This window comes from Mauremys mutica, chromosome 2, assembly GCF_020497125.1.
Source record: "Mauremys mutica isolate MM-2020 ecotype Southern chromosome 2, ASM2049712v1, whole genome shotgun sequence".
Lineage (NCBI taxonomy): Eukaryota > Metazoa > Chordata > Testudines > Geoemydidae > Mauremys > Mauremys mutica.
In genome coordinates, this window is record NC_059073.1 from 37,935,736 (window position 1) to 37,956,014 (window position 20,279).

Here is a 20,279-nt window from a genome sequence, read left to right on the forward strand (position 1 = left end):
TTATTTCTTCCTCCTCCTTCCCCACACCTCCCATCCTCCATCTGGACAATCAGTCGAGGAAAGGAGAAGGCAATAGGAATAGTCCTGCACAAACCCAAATCCAATCTTCTAGATTTACCATCCCAGGGGTGGGAAAGTTTTTGTTATTATCATGACCAACGCTAGGGTTGCCAACTTTCTAATCACACAAAACCAAACACCTTTTCCCAGCCCCCTACCCCGCCCCTTCTCCGAGGCTCTGCCCATTCCCCACCTCTTCTCCAAGGCCCCGCCCCCACGCACTCCATCCCCCCCCTCCATCATTCACTCTTCCCCAACCTCACTCACTTTCATTAGTCTGGGACAAGGGGTTGGGATGAGGGACGGGGTATGGGCTCTGGGCTGGGGATGCAGGCTCTGGGGTGGGGCCGGGGATGAGAGGTTTGGGGTGCAGGAATGAGCTCCGGGCTGGGGCAGGGAATTGGGGTGCAGGGGGCTGAGAGCTCTGGCTTGGGTTAGGGCCAGGAATGAGGGGTTTGAGGTATAGGAAGGGGCTGTGGGCTGGGTTAGGTGTTGGGGTGCAGGAGGAGTGAGGGTTCTGGCTGGGGTTGGGGCAGGGGATAAGGGTTTTGGGGTGCAGAAGGTGACTCCGGGCTGGGGCAGGGTGCAGAAGGGAGAGCGGGGTCCCAGCGGCGCTTACTGCAGCTCCGAGGAAGCAACCGCCAGGACCCTGTGGCTTCTAGGCACGTGGGCACCAGGAGGCTCTGCACGGTTCTGCATTGGTTGCAGTTCGAGGCCAATGGGAGCTGTGGAACCGGCACTGGGGCGGGGGCAGTGTGTGGAGCCTCCCAGTTCCTGGCCACACCAGTGCGTAGGGACCACAGACCTGACAGCTAATTCCAGGATCCAGGTGGAGCTAGGGAAGGCAGGGAACCTTCCTTAACCCCAGCCCCTTGCTGCGCTGCCGACTGGACTTTTAATGGCCCAGTCAGTGGTGCCGACCGAAGCAGCCAGGTCCCCTTTCGACTGGGCATTCTGGTTGAAAACTGGACACCTGCCAACCCTAACCAATGCCCCTTCTGTTGAATGGAAGGGCCTGAAAATGGTGCATAAGTGAATTAGGCCTTTTCACTATGTGGAAAATTTAGCTGTCTCTTATAGGCATTTCCCACCAAAAAATGCCAGTGAAAAAGAAAGATTAGATATTTCCTGAAAAACCTTGTCCACATGGGGAATTGGCCCTGTTATCAGCTAATGGAGGAGCTACATTAATGCAAATGCCTAATGTAGACAACTTACCATGGCTTGACACCAGTGTGAATTCCACTAATGTATGTTTCAGCTTGCTTTGTCTACACTTTGGGATGGCATCGAGCACCAATGTAGCCATGCCAATCAGTGGTTAGAATCTGGGCTAAATCCAACTTCAGACTTTGTAAAGTGGTACTCCACAGGAGGGAATTAATTTCATTATTATGAAGCACTCAGATACTATGGGGATGGATGTGGTATAAAGATATAGATGACATCACATATTGATTAGATAGAAATAATTCATTTATTCAAAATAGATAAATTGGAGACCAAGAAAAAACTGAATTGTCCTACTGTAAACTTACTGCAACATCGCTATTACAAAATCATTGTAAATCTACTACAGGATCACTACGCTTTGCAGTGTCCTCTGATGTATTTAGTTCAATTCACATCTGGCACTTTGGTTGACAATCCCAGCAAAAAGGTCAAGGATCAAAGCAGCCTGTTGACAAATATGTCCTTTCATGACTGAAGGTGGATCTTTAGAATATGTCTGAAGTAGGGGAGTATGAAGAAGCATAGTCCCTGTGTTGTATTTGTTCTGTGGAGATAGGATCTTGGTTTCCAGTGCTGTCAAACTAGCAAGATAGCACCTTTCAGAGTACTGAAAAGTCACTTTAAAACTAAAAATAACAAAACATTTAAAATCAAATTCATTCCTCTCTGCTTGCTTTGCCTTCATGGCCATACATCCTAGACCTGATTTACTTTAATGTTGCCCCCTGCCATCTCCACTCAACCTATGATGTAGTCTTGACAACCTCAGACATCTCTGTGCCTTCTTCCATGCTTGGAATGCCCTTCTCCAACCTATTCATGAAGCCACCTGTCTTCCCATATTCAAATCCTTCCTGAGTACTCACATCTGCCACAAAGCCTATTAGCATGCGCGCGCGCGCGCACACACACACCCCCCCAGAACCATAAAGATTATGATGTGTACATGCTTTATCGAGTAGCAATATGATATTGTTATTGTCTCCTTGCCCCCTTTTCTCCCCTCTTGTGGATCATAAGAACATAAGAACGGCCGTACTGGGTCAGACCAAAGGTCCATTTAGCCCAGTATCTGTCTACCGACAGTGGAACAGAGTGACATCTGTTCACTCACTTGTTATGTCTTGGTGAATTAATCTTTTCAGGGCAAGGACTGTTTTCATGTGTATCTAACACAATTTTGGGACTTAAAAAAATTATAACAAAAATATTTGAATACATTAAACAAATGTTAAAGATCAGAATACAGAGTACATTAATTTATTCATCCCTAGAGTCGAAATTTCCCAATTCCACATCTCCTAACAACAAAGAATGCATTCAGTTTGCCTGTAACATGAAGTTAAATTCAAATGACAATAGAAATTAGCTCTTTTATGGAATTATATTATGAATTTACAGGCTGTTTGACTCATAGCCACAAAAACAGTCATGAGATGAACTCAGCTTTTTAAACAAAGCCACATTCTGTCACAGTTTTTAGCCATTAAATATAAACAAAGACAACTACAACATATAACTTGGAGGCATCAGAAGGCAATTTTATAGTGACACTAACCTACTGCTATGTAACGACTTAAATTTGCCAACATGTTTCGGACAGTAAAAGTTAAGTACTTGTAAGTGTGATGGTAATTTCAACAAATGCTGTGTTGTTATTTCATAATTGTTGTTTCAGCCTTGGCATACCAATTTAAGAGACGCTTAGCTGACAGCTTAAGCATGATACCCTGTAGCGAGGCCGTGGGACACCTCACTGCCCCGCTGAGGGACAAACCTTCCCCAACCCCGCTGTGGGAGGGGCCACCGGGTCCTGCGCCCGCCCCTCAGAGGTCACGGCACAGACCCGGAAGTATAAAAGCTGGCTTGCAGAACTCAGTAGGGGCCCAGCCACCGCAGGGACCAGATGTCTGTGGCTGCGGCCCGCTGGGGCGCACGCCTCCCCAGCTGAGCCTGCCCCGCGCTCGCTACCCGGAGGAGGACTGGCCGAGCCTGCCCCGCACTAGCTACCCGGAGGAGGACTGACCAAGCCTGCCTCGCACTAGCTACCCGGAGGAGGACCGGTCGAGCCTGCCCCGTGCTCACTACCCGGAGGAGGACTGGCCGAGCCTACCCCGCACCAGCTACCCCGAGGAAGACTGGCCGGGATCACCCCGAACCAACTGCCCCACGGAGGAGCCGAGCCTGCATCTCGCCAGCTACCCCAAGGAGAAGCCGAGCCTGCCTCTCGCCCGCTACTCCGACGACCCACTGGACCTACCCTCGAACCCTTACACCGAGGAGCCGATGGTGGTTGAGACCGCCGGGGACACCACAACGACGCAGGTACTCTACAAGGGGGAGAGGGGAAGTAGCCCGGGGGTAGCCGACCGCAGTCTGGCTGCAGCACTGCCAGAACCAATGTCAGTGTGTTGCGGCCAGGATCCCCACTGACACAGCAGCAGGCTGCCTGCTGCTGTTAGGGCCCCGGGCTGGAACGCAGTGGAGTGGGAGGGCCTGCGTTCCCCTCTGCCACCAACTTCTGGGTGGTGGACTCCCCCTTTTCCCTGGCCTGAAGAGTCCGAAACTTCATTGTGCTGCCCCCCCCGACCTAAGGGCCGGGCTTATAACTGTGCTGCTCAGCCCTGCCTGAGGGCCTGAGCATAGTGACTCTGTGTTTGTCGCCCGCCTTGACCGAGGACAGGGCTTAAGGCTATTTGTAGCGATGCCGTGGGATACCCCACAGCCCTGCTGAGGGACAAACCGCGGCCGAGCCGCATTACATACCCATTGAACTATGTTGGTATTGCTGGAAATTAATTTCCTACTCCCTTTATTTCAGGCAGTTTCTATATCATGATACTGCTTTGCTATTTTAATTGTATCCATTACTTCCTAGTTATACTAAAATCTATTTACAAGAACATTACAGCACGTTCAGTGTTTTGTCATTAGGTCTTATAGCTATTGTACAACTACACTAAATGCCATGGCCCCAGTATCAAGGAGCTTATAGTCTAAAGACTGGAAAATGACCCAGTGATAAAATAGACGGAAGTTACAAGTATTTGTAAATAAATTACATTCGAAAAGCTTAACACTCTGTTCTTAACTTAGGCCCTCACTCCATAAGGTTACAGAGTTAAAGTAATTATTGTTCACCTGTTGAAACCTGACTGTTATTTGGAATTAATCAAATAAACTTACATCCTAGCAGGCCTACTTTTTATCCAGTAAAGATTTGTCATCTCCAGTACCCACACAGAAATAGGTATAGCAGAAGATGCATGGGAAAATATAGACAGATAGGAAAAGTCTGCCTGTCTGCCATTACTGTGAAAGTGAAATGAATTTGTTTATAATTGTGAATTATTTAAAATACCACCTGCTTCTCAGTCCAGGAAAATCAATGTCAGTTAGACTCCTACTTCAGTGAGGCAACTCTGAAAATTGTACCCCTAGTTTTTGTTCATAACTACAGGATACAAAATACCGACAAACTGATTTTAAAAAGTAGTGATGGAGATACTGCATATTAAAAATATTATGCCACATAAATATCTCAACATGATATTTAGTCTGATCCTGTCTTACTTTGGATCCAGGCTATGGCAATCTTCCGACTCTTCTAAGAGAACAATGTATTATGAACTGAACGTCCACCCTGAAATCATTTGATGCCTCTCCTAGTAAGGGAGTCCTGACAGACTATCCCTAATCATGTAGCACCTTATTTTCAGCTCTGAAATCCACACACATCTGCACATTTACATTACAAGATGTGGCAAATTCAGGCCAATTAGCTACCTGGAGAGGGGTAACAATTAGCCCGGAAGGCTTAGCCAGCAAAATAAGGTTCAGCTGGGGCAGGGGTTAGGAAGAAACTAATCAGGTTCAGCTGGCCCCAGTTGCTAGAGACCTTTTTAAACCCTCCCTGACAAGGAAGCTGGGGGGGGGGAAAGGAGGATGAGAGAAGCAGGGCAGCTGCCAGCAAGGAGGGACTGCTGAACTCTGAGACTCGCTGCAGGACGGAGGGCATTCTCCCCAGGGGGCGAAAAGAAACTAGAGCTAGGGGGCTGGCTGAGAAGGAATCAGCCCGGCCTTGTGAGATTGAGAAGGGTATTTTTTTTCCCTTGTGCCCTAGCCTGTGCCTCTGAGGCTGGGAAGGACTGAGCTAACAAACAGAGGGGCAGGTATTTTGCCACAAAGAACATTATTGCATGTGCAAATCCTTGATTTGCTTGTACACCGTGCCTAGGTGGACATGCATCTAGCCATGGGCAAACTGCACACCCAGTTAGAGGTTTCCCAGAACTGTGCAAGGGAGAGCTTCCATAAGGTGGCACCAAGCCCTTTGTAACCTCACCCTTTCCCACTCAGGCATGTGAGCTTGGGGAAGGGAGAAGCAGTAGAAAGCTCTGCAGTTTCTGCAACCAGAAACTGAGCTGGCAGGAGCTGAGACAACTAACTGCAGCAGGGACCTTAGGCTGCTGCTGATGTCACCAGTGTCTGACTGTTTTTACAGCTTTCACTCTGAATATTTTTTCCCTCTGGTGATTGGGCTGTTTGGTACAACAGCCTCCCAACCCACACAGTCTCTTCATTAAACCTCACTCCATGCTCCTCTCTGCCCCCTTATTCTGTTTTTTCCTATCCCCTCCCTTCATTGTCTCTTCTCAATTCCTTTGTTCTCCCTTTCTCAGTTCAGCTAATCTCCTCCTAACAAAACACCACCCAAAAAGCAGCAAAGAATCCTGTGGCACCTCCGAAGAAGTGGGTATTCACCCACGAAAGCTCATGCTGCAAAACGTCTGTTAGTCTATAAGGTGCCACAAGATTCTTTGCTGCTTCTACAGAACCAGACTAACACGGCTACCCCTCTGACACTTGACACCACCCAAAAAAGTTGACAAAACAACAAAACATTGTGACACCTGGAAATCATTCCATTGTTCACTCTGTATATATGTTATATTCCTTCTCTCCTTCCCTTTGTCTGTAATTTCTGTTTAGATTATGAACTCTTCAGGGCACGGACTGTCTCTAGTTCCATGTCAAAACAGTGCTTAGTACAATGGGGGCCTGATCTCAGTTGGGAATCCTAGGTGCTACCATAATACAAATAATAAATAATAATTTCTCCAGGCATGTATGAACAGAAGAGAGTGAGCTGTTTTTTACTGTATTTAGTATAAACCACATACCAACATAACACACTACTTTTGTATGAATATTAATGAGCATACAATATACATCGCATACTACACACAGACACACGTTTAAATATAAAATATCCAATTTCCTTTGTAAGAAACATTAGTTTTACTCAACTTCCTTAATTGCTAATGACAGCTTTTCAGAGTGAATTATACATAAGTGATTTTTTTCCAGATGTAAGGCATTTAATAAACAAAGTACCTAACACTGATTCTGGATGTCCTGGTATTAAGTCAGAAAATAACTCTATCCCTGCTTATGTAGAACATTTCAGTATTGAATTTTAACTAGTAAATGTAAAAAGCAATGAGGAAGATTTCTACCAATGACAAATGTGTTTGCAAACTGAAAAGAAGGGAAGTATTGAGCAATAAAATGGTTATACTAATCCAATAAAATATAAGATACCATCTTGGTAATTAAAACTATTTCACATCAAATAAATTTTGCGTGTTCAAAAGTGAGAAAACGAGGACTGAAATATACAAAGAATGTTTATAACAAATGACAAACAATTCTGCAACTGCATTTCAGTGATCCTTCACAAATCATTAATAACAATCCCCAAAACATAAGCATAACAGCTCACATTGGTTCCTGAGAAGGAAAGGATTATTGCATTAGGTGTGCTCTAGTAAGCATAAAAAGACAAGCCACAGTCCAATCTGTAGGAGGATCTTTGCTAAACAAACAAACCAGTTTGGTAAATGTTCAGCCAGGTAAAAAGTTCCCACTCTCCTCTTTTCCCCTACAATATTGTTAATTAGGAAACTTCAGCATTACATTCAAATGACTAAATTGTAATATATACATATTATACATATTTAAATCACAAAATATTGAAGAAAAAAATCTGATTCCTACCAGTTTGGCTGAGTTGAGAAGTGCTGCGGCTTTTTCGTGACAGACCCACAATCGCTACCATCTTTGCGCCGATGCTGGAGCGTCGTTTTTTGCCACTAGTGCCCACAGTGCCCACTGCTGTGTCAGACTGGCTGCCATCATTCTTCTCCAGCGTGTACATGTCCCCGCCGATGCTGGTGCTCTTAGTCATGTTCTTTCCTGAGGCGCCCATCTGTCTGCTTTGCATTTTGGATGTAAAGACACTGTCAGCCGATGGATGGACAAACAATGTAGACAACAGAAGAGTGAAAAGGGGAAGACAGAAAAGGACAGGTTTCAGATGAAACATTTTGGGAGACTGTAGGGGCAAAGCAGCTAATTCACACAGGTAGGGTTTTGCTTTTGTTAGAGGTAGAGAGGAACAACTTTAATTGTCAAATTTCTGCTAGCACTTCATTGTTTTTCTCTCTTTAACCATAGACTTCACTTGTTAAACTTTTTTTTTAATTAAAAGGTTTTCATTCTATTTATGAAAGTTCCTAAAAGTACATTATCTACATATAGCATAATGATAAATACACTTGTATACCATTTGTAAATGTAGGGAAAACATCATGTATTTTCATATTTAATATACAGTTTATTAGTTCAGTATTTCCTTTCCATGTTTAACTCTTGGCCAGTCAAATTACACACATCTGTTCCTCCGGTCTGCCACTAGGCAGATTCTGCAAATCAGTTAAGCAAAGATTGCCTAGGCCAGGCAAAAGAGGCAAAGCAAATAAGCATCAAAAGTGTCATCTGTAATGTCATTTTTCTGAACTAAAAATCTAGTGCTCCAGAATCCCTGAGTAGATGAGTAGTTTTTTGCACTGGATTCTCTTTCCTGAGTAGGCTCTTTCTTGATTCTAAAACTTATTTGCACTATATTGACATTTATGTATATTATCTTATAATTGCAAGTGATCAGCCTCTCAGATCAGTGATTCCCAAACCATTTCACAGTGCAGACCCCTTGGTAAGAAAGACTTGCTCCTAGTCACTTCCCAATGAGCATGAACAAGTTATTCCCCAACCTCCGAGTCCTGATCCCTCGCCTTCCTTTCAGGAACTATGGTGCACAATTACATGAAAAAGCAATATGAGAGCAGGATTAGGAGACTAAGTAAAAATAAGCTTGCTTCAACATGGTGGGGAGGGCTAATTGCTTATTTTCCTCCCCTGCATTTTGTATCTGTGCTGTGCCATACATTTATTAGTACCACATTCCTATTGTTGTCTGCATCTCCCACTATACTGCCTAGGTGACACTGCAATTTGATTCTCTCCTTATGTATGTTTGCTGCCACTACAACATAGCTGTCATCCACAAATTTATTATTTACACTAAAGAAACATCCTACACAGAAAGACACAAAGTGGCTGCACAGCAGGGTGCAGATGGGTACTTCTTTTTGCTGGAGTCACAGGTGGGTGTTTATTTTTGTTTGTTTAGTTTACTTGGTCAAAAGATCCTCTGGAAACCCTAATCATCTGTGACTGGGGGTCAACTAACATGAAGTATCACAACTTAAAAATTGGTAAATGACAAAGCAGTGTGACAGACGCAGCTCCATGCTCACCTATAAGTGTTCCATGAATCATGATGTGAGCGCTACATAGATCAGTGTTATACCATTTGGTGAAAAAGGACTGTCTGAGATGTATGATGTAGATGGTTTGGGAAAAAGTTAAAGTCCTCCCTTCAGAAAGAAAGAAATATATGGAACACTTTACAGTACTGCACTTTTGTGTTAACTTTGAGCCTGCTGCTACAAGGTCTCCATGTTGACTTCCATGGGAACTCCTTGCACAGGATTCGGCCCTTTATTAGTTCGATTTGGTATGGCACCTACTCTTGGTAACTCTGCTTTAGCCACAGGGCTGGGTAGAAAAACTAGAACAAAGTGGAATATTTTAGTGAGGCAAGGAAAATAATTAACAGTTGTGCTTACAAATAGTGACGCCACAAAGATTAACAAAGGCTTTTTGTTTGTTTGTTTTGAACACAGAACTGAGATAGGGAGTGAGTGATTTCCGCCAGCAGAGGGCTCCAGTGTGGCTTTTAGCCACAGTCCTAAGTAGTCAGTCCTCCTGGAGCTCCCGCTACTCAAGGAGAGTGGATCCACTTCGGGGGGATCCATCATGTGCTCCCTGTAGAGCCAGCCAGCTCTGTTGGTTAGTGCAGAGGAGGACTGGGGCCATAACCTTGCCTCTTACTGCCTTTGGGGTGAACACTGGGGCTGCAAATGTCCTCACCCCTACATGGGGTAATGCTGTGACTCTCTCACTTGTGACCTTGCACAGGCAACAGCAGCCCCCTGGCCCATAGTTATTTTGTTCCACATCCATTTGAAAAAGCAGTGATGGCATCTTTGCTTTTTGCAGTTCCCACAGTAGATGTTACACTGTTATAAACATATTCACTGAGTCTATGTGGTGCCCTCCAGAGCGCACACATTCTTCCATTATTATACACTCACACAAATATAGTTTCCACTGTACTGAGTGACTGAGTCTGTTCCTCCCTCCCTGGAGAAGCAAAAAATTCAGCATGAACAAAGCAATTGGTATGTCAGTTCACATTACTGGAAGTCTGCTATTATGTTTGGGTACCTACTTTACAAGCTAATCTGCAGTAGTGGCCTGACTAGGCATCCCTGGGCACTATCTATAAATAGTAAAGTGCAAACATCTGGAAAAATACTGCATACTTGAATATGTTTAATTGTGAGAAAAACAAAACAAGTATGCTGACTTTCAGAGCAGATCTGCCTCTTCTATGACTAGAGATACCACAGGGATAGTGGGAGCTGTTAGTGGGCCTGAGGTCAGGGAAACCCAATCCCCTAATGGGCAGGGTTCCCCATTTTAGGAAAACTCTTCCCTCAATGATGATGCCTATAAAAGCAGAGTCAGACTTCATCTACCTCAGGGTGACAGCCGGATTGGGCAGAGGAAGGACAATAACCAGTCTCCTGACAGTTTTAGAGAGTGTCCCCTTCACTGATCTGGCTCCTTGAATAAGGAGGTGGGCTAGCCACTCACTTCAACATGATAACTACAGGGGAAGGGAGACTGAACATCAGACATCTCCATCCCAAAGATTCCAAGGATAAGTCATGGGTGGCCCAGGATCATGTAATTAAGTGGGTTTATTAGCAAAAGGAACATAGGAAATATATGAAAATTAAGAGGTGGGGAATCTGGATCACTGCAAATCTCTCTGATTATCTTGGCAAAGTTTTGGGGGAAGAGTAAACATATTCCCCTTCAGTATCAAGGAAATGCTACTTCCCATCCTTCTGTGAATCCTTAAGTCCTTTTCAAGGACTGGGAAGCTTATTGGAGAATCAATATGATGTGATTAATGAACACAAATCAGAACTGAAGAATCCAACAAGGTTAGGCTCTTTTGAGGAGCAAGATGATAGAAGATGAAGAAGATATTTTCTTTTGGGGGAAGTGAAGGGATACAGGGTGTGAGGAGAGACAGAATTTGCAAATTACAGAGCTTTTCCTTTTTGATCCTGACTTACATTTACAGTGTCTGATTGAGGAATGGAGGATGAATCAGACAATTAAAAGAGGTGATGAGTAACTGTATGGAGACAGGGTAGCCTCATTAGTAAGAGAAGCCTTAGACTCTTAGACAGCTTGACCCATTAAGGATAAGATCTCAGAGTAAAACTCCTCCAGAAAAAAAAATTCTTATTGCTTGAAATTCACTCTCTCTCAACTGAAGGCCCATGCTTTAGGAGTAAGGGCCTTAGACAATGTTCCCTGTTGCCCCACCAAGGGGAGGTAGAACTGGAGTGCTCACATGACCTGAGCCTTACAGAAACTTTTTTATGGGTGACTGTCCCTAAGGTGCCAGCAGAGGTGCTCTGTCCCTGCAGAAAGAGAAAGGTTGGTGTACTGAAACCTGTCAGGCTGCTCAGCAAATAAACAGTAAGGCCCGTTTAATGCACCGCTCACCCTGAAGAGGGAGCAAGATTGCTGAGGACCAGAACAGTTTGGAATACTTGTGAAATACATTGTCTGCACTGAAGTAGGAGGAGAAGCAGGAGCCTGAGGTCCCAACATGCCTGATGAGGTGAGCACAGGAGGGTGGACACAAAACCCAGGGCCTGAGATGAGCCTGATGGTCTGCCAAGACTGCTATGGCCTTTGTTATAAGAGTGAAGGGAGACTGAGACGGCTTCTTCCACATGGTATCAAGGGAAAATGAGAGGGGGCATAAAATTTGGCACCAAGAACCTTCCACTGAAGAAATTTGGGGACCTATAACTTTCTGTCATTTGGCTGATTGCTACATGAGGAGGCAAAGTTCTCTACCTGGAGCCCAGGCAGTGCTTAAGCAGAGGAAAGTGCAGGAGCTAGTCTGTAGAGGAAATACAACTGTGGGGTGAGGAAAATTTTTTTTGGAGCCAGTGACTGGTCACTCAGTTTAGCAAGTCTGTAAAACAGGAGGGATACCCATTGGTCCAGATTGTTAAAAACGTAGGTACAAAAAAGGAGCCATAGAAATGTTAGGCAATTTGGGAGAATAAAGAGTCACCTTTGAGGCTTTTAATTTCCAATGAGATTTACACCAGGAGATTATGAAGCAGTGAGGGTTTTTTATTTTTTAACTGTAAAAGGCCTCCATAATCAGCCTTCAAGTAAGACTTGGCTGCAACCTTAGCTATGGAGAGGCTGCTGCCTCTCTAAATTACATAAGAAATGGAGATTAAGTAGGAAGGAGCAGCTAAAACAGAGGGGGGGCAAACTACGGCTCGTGGGCCACATCTGGCCCACAGCACCCTTCCCTCTGGTCCCCAAGCTCCTGCCAGCAACCAGAGGAGCCAGCCCAACTCCCTGGCAGCACGGCGGGGTGGAGGCTAGCCCTTCTGCTCCCCTCCCTTCCTGCCTCCCTCGCAGTCACAGTTCCCCCCGGCGCCTGGGCAGTGTAGCTGCAGCTCCAGCATGGCGGCACGGCTATAGCACCGCCAGACCTGGTGCTCCAGGGTGGTGCGGTCAGAGGGTGGGAAACAGGGGGCATTCCAGGGGTGGGAGGGGCAAGGAGCAAGGAGGGTTTAGGGGGGTGGTCAAGGGCCCTGGGCCCTGCTGCCGGGGACAGGGGCAGAGCAAGCCAGGGCCCCCCTCCACCTCCAGCATGCTTGGTCCTTGTCCCCAGCAGCCAAGCCCAGGCAGGGAGTGAGCCCTGCCCGACTGCCTTGGAGAGCAGCCAAACGAGCAGGGGAAATGCACAGGGAAAGGACTGAGCTCCCCTTTCCCCCATCCCACAGGTAACATAGGGCAGGGAGAGCAGGGAGGGTTGGATAGGGGGCACGGGTCCCCAGGGGGCGGTCAGGGGGTGGGGAGCAGGGGAGATTGGATAGGGGACAGGCATCCTGGGGGGATGGGCAGGGGTTAGAGAGCAGGGGTGTTTGGATAGGATGCAGGAGTCCAGGGGGCAGTCGGGTAGGGAGCAAAGGGGCTGGATGGGGGCAGGAGCCAGGCCACCCCTCGCTGTTTGGGGAGGCATAGCCTCCCACAGCCTTCCCTACCTGACCTGCCATACAATTTCTGTATCCAATGTAACCCTAGGGCCAAAAGTTTCTCACCCCTGAGCTAAAAGCTCAGGCCAAGCCATATCCTACACAGGAAAATCCCATAGTAGGCTTAAGAAACTCTGAGGGTTAACTTGCAGTATCCTACTCAGAATTCTATTGTTGGCGCCAAGTGTGACTTGCCCTCAGAGGAAACAGGCTGTTGTCTCAAAAGGCCATTCCAGGTTCAGCACATGTGTAAAGTGTCCTCCAAGAACTGAACAGAAACCTAACAGGAGTTGGAATGGGGTGGGATAGGGAGGGAAAGAAGTGGTTGTCTACTACCAGGGTCTTTCACCTATGGCAGCATATTCTCTTAAAAACTGTCCTGTCAACTGTTATGAGAACCCAACTGTGTCTATCTTGGACATCTTTAGGGGTTACAACACAGAGGGACAATTCCAGTCCACACAAAGTAATGCTCAGTGTCAGCATCATCTGCATGATAAAATCCTTGTAAGATCAGAGAAGACTGATAATGGGAAGAGCAACTATCTGCATGACTACCTTACAGTAAAATCCTTGCAGGACTCAGAAAGTGGTACTTACATCCTGTGGTGCCATTTATCAGTTATAAACTTTTAGGGAAAAATATTCAAATTGTGTGATAAAAACTGTTAATTTCCAAGTAGCAAATAAAAATTGCATTATTTAATACATGAATGTAATGCTGGGGAAAGGAAAGGTCCTAGAGTGGTAGCACTCCAAACTAAAGTCGTCTGTTTACCCACAAAATATGTACAGCAGTGAATGCTCCTGCATGACTCAGAAATATGCCATTACTAATCATTAGGCTGAGCTATTCAGTTCCCCCTAAATGAAAGAGGTTCAAACAGTCATCCCCATTAAATAAATCTGTAGCAAGGTGCTTAAAATGGCTGTCAAACAAAGTTACTATAATTCCATTAGACACAGAGTACTGTACCTCATCATTAAAGAACTACATATTAGAAAAGTCAGCTAGTTCACTACAGTTAGGTACCTAGGAATTGGAAGCATAAGGTCATGTTCTGCTTTGTCTACCTGTAGACAATGAAGTAGATTTCAGTCAGGTAGGTTCTGTCAAGCAAACTAGTATATAAGGAAAGGGCTTCAGCTTCTGAACTGTGTGTAAAATCTCAAACTTTCCATTGTGTGAAAAGTAAAAATTAGTAATTTTGAAAGTTTACTTGGGTCACAAAATGTAGGACAAATTCAGATTTTACCAGTAGATTTTTGTAAGTATTTGCCTGAATCGTACATTTTCCACTACCAAAAACAGCTATTCCCAAACATAAGTATTACAAACCCAGGACATTCAGAGTTAAGGTTAAATTTAAAAGAAATCCAAACATGTTAAGATATATAAATGCATAAATAAAGCAACCAAACAACTTTAACTCTGACTTGTGGTGAGAAAATCAGGTGAGCAGGGGGTGGGGATGGGGTAGGAAATGGAAAAAGATAGTGTCTTTAAATATCAGTTTAATCTATCTGGAACTACAGATACTGTTGTGCACTAATCATAAATGTGTGGTTATTGCATGGCATTGTTTAGGTCAGGGTTAAGATTGTTTGGGTGCTTTGTATATACATTTCTATACCTTAACATGTTTGGATTTCTTTTGAATTTAACCTTATTTCTGATTTTCCTTGATTGGTAATACTTGTTTGGGAATAATTGCAACACCAGTGTAATGTTTTTACCCTTAAGTTGTTGATATGTACAAACTTTAAATCCATGTTAATATGGCTTTATCTGAGAATCAGTACATGCTTTCAGATCTGCATAAAATGCCTGCCCACCCCCACAGGGAGAGATTTTATTTTGTCAGAATGGCAGGGAGCAAACAGCCCTTTGAGTCCTGATGGGCAGGAAGAGTGGAAGGCACCTGTACCTTTCACTGTCCCACAGTTAGCAGTGTGTTCAGCCCCCTACTTCTGCTCCCATCCTCATAGGCATGAGAAGTGTGTACATTGTGGGCTTGAGGGGGCACTGGGAGCGGGAGAACTATGCCTCCAAGTAAGGCTGTGACTGGCCAGTCTGAGTGGAGGTTGCAGGAGTAGTTTAGCTCCTGCCTCAGCTCCCTCTAGGGATAAAAGGTCTCTTTCAGGACTGCATGGCCATTCAGCCCTCACGGAGTTGTACTCATCCATCCCATTCTTGATGCCTGTAGCTTGGCTGGATTTCCAGGTATGCTGTGGGCCTAGCCAGATTGCCTTTTAGGATATCAGGAAGGGATTATCCCTGATGGATCAGATTGGACCATGTTGGGTTGTGTTCACTTGTGCTACTGTCCTCAGCCTGGATTGGCTTGGGACAAAGGATGTTTTAAGTCTTGCACAGACCAAGTCATTCTCAGGGGCACCCTTATCCCTCACACAAGGGGAAAAGTATTGGGGGTTGGGCTGTGTTGTCATTTCCTCTCACTCTTGGTTAAATTGGACGGTTTTACAGCACCATTCTTGATTTGTATTACCACAGTGCCTGGGAACCCTAGTGCTGGACAAGGACCCCATTTTGCTAGGTGCTGTACTAACACAGAACAAAAAGATCATTCCTGTCCACACCTAAATAACTACCTGGTATTCTAAGGGGGCATTTTCTGTCAGAGAAATGTAAAGAGACCTTAGGGTAGAAGAGACTCAGCCCCACAATCTTTTCTTTTATAGAAAAAAGATGAGACTTCTCTATAGATTTTTTTTCTAAAGACTACAAAACTATTATTTTTCTCTGATTCACAGATCTAAATGGGTCTGATTATGTAAAAAGCTGATAGGTACATGGTAATAAAAATACATTTAGTTTTACGTTTAAGAAATTCCCATATATAGTACTTGAATCATAAGTAGTCTACATACACCAATATGCCACATGTCTGAGCCTTGGAATGCAAATACAAACCCAGGCTTGTTATCAGGGTCAGCTCCAGGCACCAGCGCAGCAAGCGCATGCCTGGGGTGGCAAGCCGTGGGGGGCAGCCTGCCGGTCGCTGTGAGGGTAGCAGGCAGGCAGCTTTCGGTGGTGCGCCTGCAGGAGGTCTGCCGGTCCCATGGCTTCAGTGGCAATTCATCAGCGGGGATGCCGATGGCACGGCACCGGCGGACCTCCCGCAGGTGCGCCGCCGAGTCTGCGTGACCAGCGGACCACCCGCAGGCGTGCCGCTGAAAGCCGCCTGCCTGCCATGCTTGGGGCGGCAAAAAACATAGAGCCGCCCCTGCTTGTTATACTTCATTTTAACTGTGTTGTTGTAGCTGTGTAGGTCCGAAGATATGAGTGAGACGAAGTAGGTGAGGTAATATCTTTTACTGGACTAACTTCTGTTGGCGGAATGTACAAGCCTTTGGGCTACAAAGACCTGAAGAAGAGCTCTATGTAGCTCAAAAGCTTGTACCTTCCACCAAGAGAAGTTGGTCCAATAAAAGATATTATCTCATCCACCTTGCTTCTTTTATTTTAACTGGTATTTTCATAATACTTGCATATCAGGTACACTGTGCATACTTAGAATATCCAGTGTAAAAAATAATACAGTATTTTAGACAGTCACTGTACAGATGTAATTACTGAGGAAATATGATTCACAGAATGATAGAAGGGAGCAAAAAATACAGCTTTCACCACATGTGCATTCATAATAAATACATTACCACGAATTTGTGGGCACTGGGAAAAATACACAATAAATAAAATATTAAAGAAGAATTAAAGTATGCCATTTCCAATCAAGTCAGAGCAATGTTATGTGTAATAAATACTCTTAAAAACCCAGGGAGAACTAAATCATTAGGCAAATGATAATTGTCTGGCAGACCACAATAACAACAAAGTGGTCCAGAAGGTGAAATGTACTTATTACATAGACAAGTGACTAACTTGCACTTACAAAGTCTGGGTTCATTGACTGACCAACAAGTCCAACCCAGTGGGCTCAAAAATTGCCTCCTAACTTAGGCCCCAAATCAGCAAAGCACTTGAATATGAACTGTAGGCATGTGTGTAAATAAACGGGATTTAAGTATGTGCTTAATTGTAGAAATATGCTTAAGTGCTCTGTTGAATCAGGTCCTTAATATTGTAGTGAATACAACTGAATGGCAGAAGCGAATGATTTCTCCAGCTGGTCTTCAACATTGCTAAATTTATTTTCTAGCTCCACTCACTCAGTTGTGAGTCTTATGCACTTTTCCCAAAGTGCAGCATGAAATGCAACTATTGTTTGGTGGTACTTACTGTACGAAGGACAAGTGAAATGACTAATACCAGGTAAATTAAAAAGAAATCCATAGATCCATAACATATATATGACTACAACTTTACATATATGCAATTGAATATAACAACTTGTTCCGAACAAACTAAAAAATAGATAATTGGGACATTCATATTTTCTCATGGAATAATCATGTGTCATAGCCAAGTTTTCCCTTGAACAAGTCGCTTTACAATGTTTTTTTCCTAACTTTTATAAAATTAATACGGTAATTACATACAAAACAGAGAAACTTTGAAGGAACAAATTCCCAAAGCTGAAGCAGAATATATTTTTTCAACAAAACAAATGAGAGAAGGCAATGAATTTAAAAAGGAATTATTGCACTTGGACTGTACTTATATAATTAGTACTAGATCATGGCTTTTAAAGACATGGACCATGTAGGAGGTGGAGCGTAGATGTACAGCACCAGCATGCAGGAGCATAGTATCAAGTCCATACTCCAAATGTATGCAAAATATACTTCACCCGTAGGTAGAACCAGCTTTGCTGGCCAGTTATAGAAGGTAGGAAGCATGGCCATAGTACTTAGACAAATCTTGTGCTGTCCTTGGTGCTACTATAGGCTCTGGAATCCTTGCTCTCTCTAAGCTCCTTGTGCACTCTCTCCATCCATGGTCAGGCAAAATCTAGTATTGACGCATTTCCTAAAATGTGGAAGGTACAAAATTCAGAGTGGGTAAGCTTGTACCTTGAGTCCTTATTTGTGGAGAGATGAAATTATGTTTCTGAATGCATCAGCTTTAAATGCATGGGGCTCAATGTCCTCTTTGTCCAAGATCTAACTTGATCTCAAAGCAGGGAGTGTTATCTGTCTCTGGGAAGAGGTTTCCTACCTCTTCAGAGCTGCCCAGAAATTTGAGACATCAAATGGCAAGAACTGCCTTCCCCATCACTCTCTGATATAGGAAGGACTGGGGAAATGAGACAGAGGAACACTCCCTGAACGTAATGTCTAGAGTGGTCCCTTCCTGGTTTGACTGACCCTAAGAGTTCTCACCTGCCTAAAGGAGATCCTCTTAGAGAGGTGGAAGACAAATAGGCGCCCCATGAGGGCTGGAAGGCAGGACTAAGCTCTGCTTCACTTCTCTGCTTCAGTCATGGTGTCTTCCATTTTAGACAGGTCATTGCCTTGTATCTGCCCAAGAAGGAAATTCAGTGTTCTGTAATGTACTATTGAACACAATCAAACTGGTCATAGATGAAAAACTGTGTACTGAGCAAACAGGCTTTAGATAAAAAAGACTGTGTATAGATCGCATCTTTACCCTGATGTAGGCATAGATTTTGCTGGACATGAGTAAACTTGCATATGGCTTGATTTGAGTGCTAAATTAAGCTGTAAACATGGGTGTGACAGATTGTGTGATGGAGACTGTTTTTGAGCTAGTTGAGATAAGTAGGAACACCCTGAATGGATAAGCTTGAAATGTAGGTAAGGTGAGGACATAAGTGATTGGGCCTTACATGATCCATACAATATTCAAACCAATTAGATATAAGACATATAAATGTTAGTAGCTAGGAAAAATATATACAAACTGTGTATCGTGTGACATGATTTGGAATTATGGTTTCACCTTGAACTTAACCCCCCCTGCTTCTAAGCCTGTATAACATGGGCATAGAGCTGTAAAATAAAATAACTTGCTTATGAGCAGGAGTTGAACTGAATTTTGTTATCTCATAAAACTGGAAAAAGTGTTCTCCGGAACTGGACGAGATGTTCTGGATAAGCTGAGTGGAAATGGTCTCAGAGGGAATCATAACACCTGGGATGACTGATTGAGAAAGGGCTTGCTTACCAAAGAAGATCAGTCTTGAACCATCTAGATTTCACCAAAGCTTTCAACTATATTCATAGAGAATTGCTAGGGAAGATCTTGTGACAATATGGACTTCTTAGAAAGATAGTGGCAGTGGCTAAGATGCTGTATGAAGGTTCAAAATGCTGTATAAAGACAGAAAGTGCAGAGACCAACTGGCTTGATATTGTCTCTGGAGTAAGACAGTGATGCATCTTATCACCTCTCCTCTTCTGCATTGTGATAGATTACATAATACAAAAATCAACATCAAAGGAAGATACAGGAATTACGTGGAGTAGATGAAAACTGCAAGATCTCTACTTTGCAGATGACATTGTTTGGTTGGACACAGATGATGATGTTAGGAAAAAGGCCATTAATCAATGTCAAATGTGAGGCCGCCAAAGTAAGATTAAAAATCAGCTGAAAGACAGCAAAAATCATGAACATTGAAAGAGGAGTCAGCAATGATGATGTATATGTGATCGATAATGAAGAATACAGCTTGGTTAACAAGTCTGTATATTGTGGAAGCAGAATTTAGTACTGATGGCTAACTCCATAAGGAGATGGAAGCAAAAATTGGGAAGACAAGTAGTTCCTTTTCAAGACTGGCAAATATCTGGAAAAATACGGAGATTCACACAAGAAGCAGGATAAAGTTATACAATGCCATTGTGATCCCCACATTGTTACATTGTTCTGAAACTTGGCAAGTGCTAGAAACCCACATAAGAAATTTAATGCATTCCATCAGAGATGCTTGTGAAGAATACTTGGTGTCCACTGATAGGATAAAGTAACCAACGCTGATACGTTACAAAGGACTGTCCAGCAGACTGTAGAGACAATTATTGGAGAAAGAAGGCTGAAGTGATTTGGATATGAAAAGTGGTATGATGTCAAAAAACTGTATTCCTAGACAATCCTTTGACTGCATACTACCAGGTTGAAGACAGAAGAGAGGAGGAGAAAAGATGCCATATAAGAAAGATCCCACTGTCATGGTAACAGGCTATGTCATAGCAAGAATCTTGGCAGTAGCCAGATGAAGGTGGAAAGACTGGGTTGTCGCATGTCAGAAAGCACAAAAGCATCTAATACAATCATTCAATCAATCGAGTCTCTCCTCCTCCATGGGGGAGAGTGAAGGTCTCATAGGGCAAAAGGGACCAGCTGCAGAGGACACCATGCCTGCTACATAGTTGCAGAAGCACCTTAGTGTGCTGCATGGTCCTAAGAGCTATTGT

The 20,279-nt window shown here is 44.0% G+C and overlaps 1 protein-coding gene across 19 annotated transcripts in view; it reads right to left on the reverse strand.

Moving 5' to 3' along the window:
• The window catches only part of RIMS2 (regulating synaptic membrane exocytosis 2), a 799,605-nt gene that overhangs the window by 70,338 nt on the left and 708,988 nt on the right, over positions 1-20,279 (reverse strand). For all 19 annotated transcript variants that reach the window (XM_045004549.1, XM_045004555.1, XM_045004557.1 and 16 more), the window contains one exon: positions 7,354-7,595. In XM_045004549.1, coding sequence (XP_044860484.1) covers positions 7,354-7,595 — 242 coding nt within the window. The remainder of the gene's footprint in view (positions 1-7,353; positions 7,596-20,279) is intronic.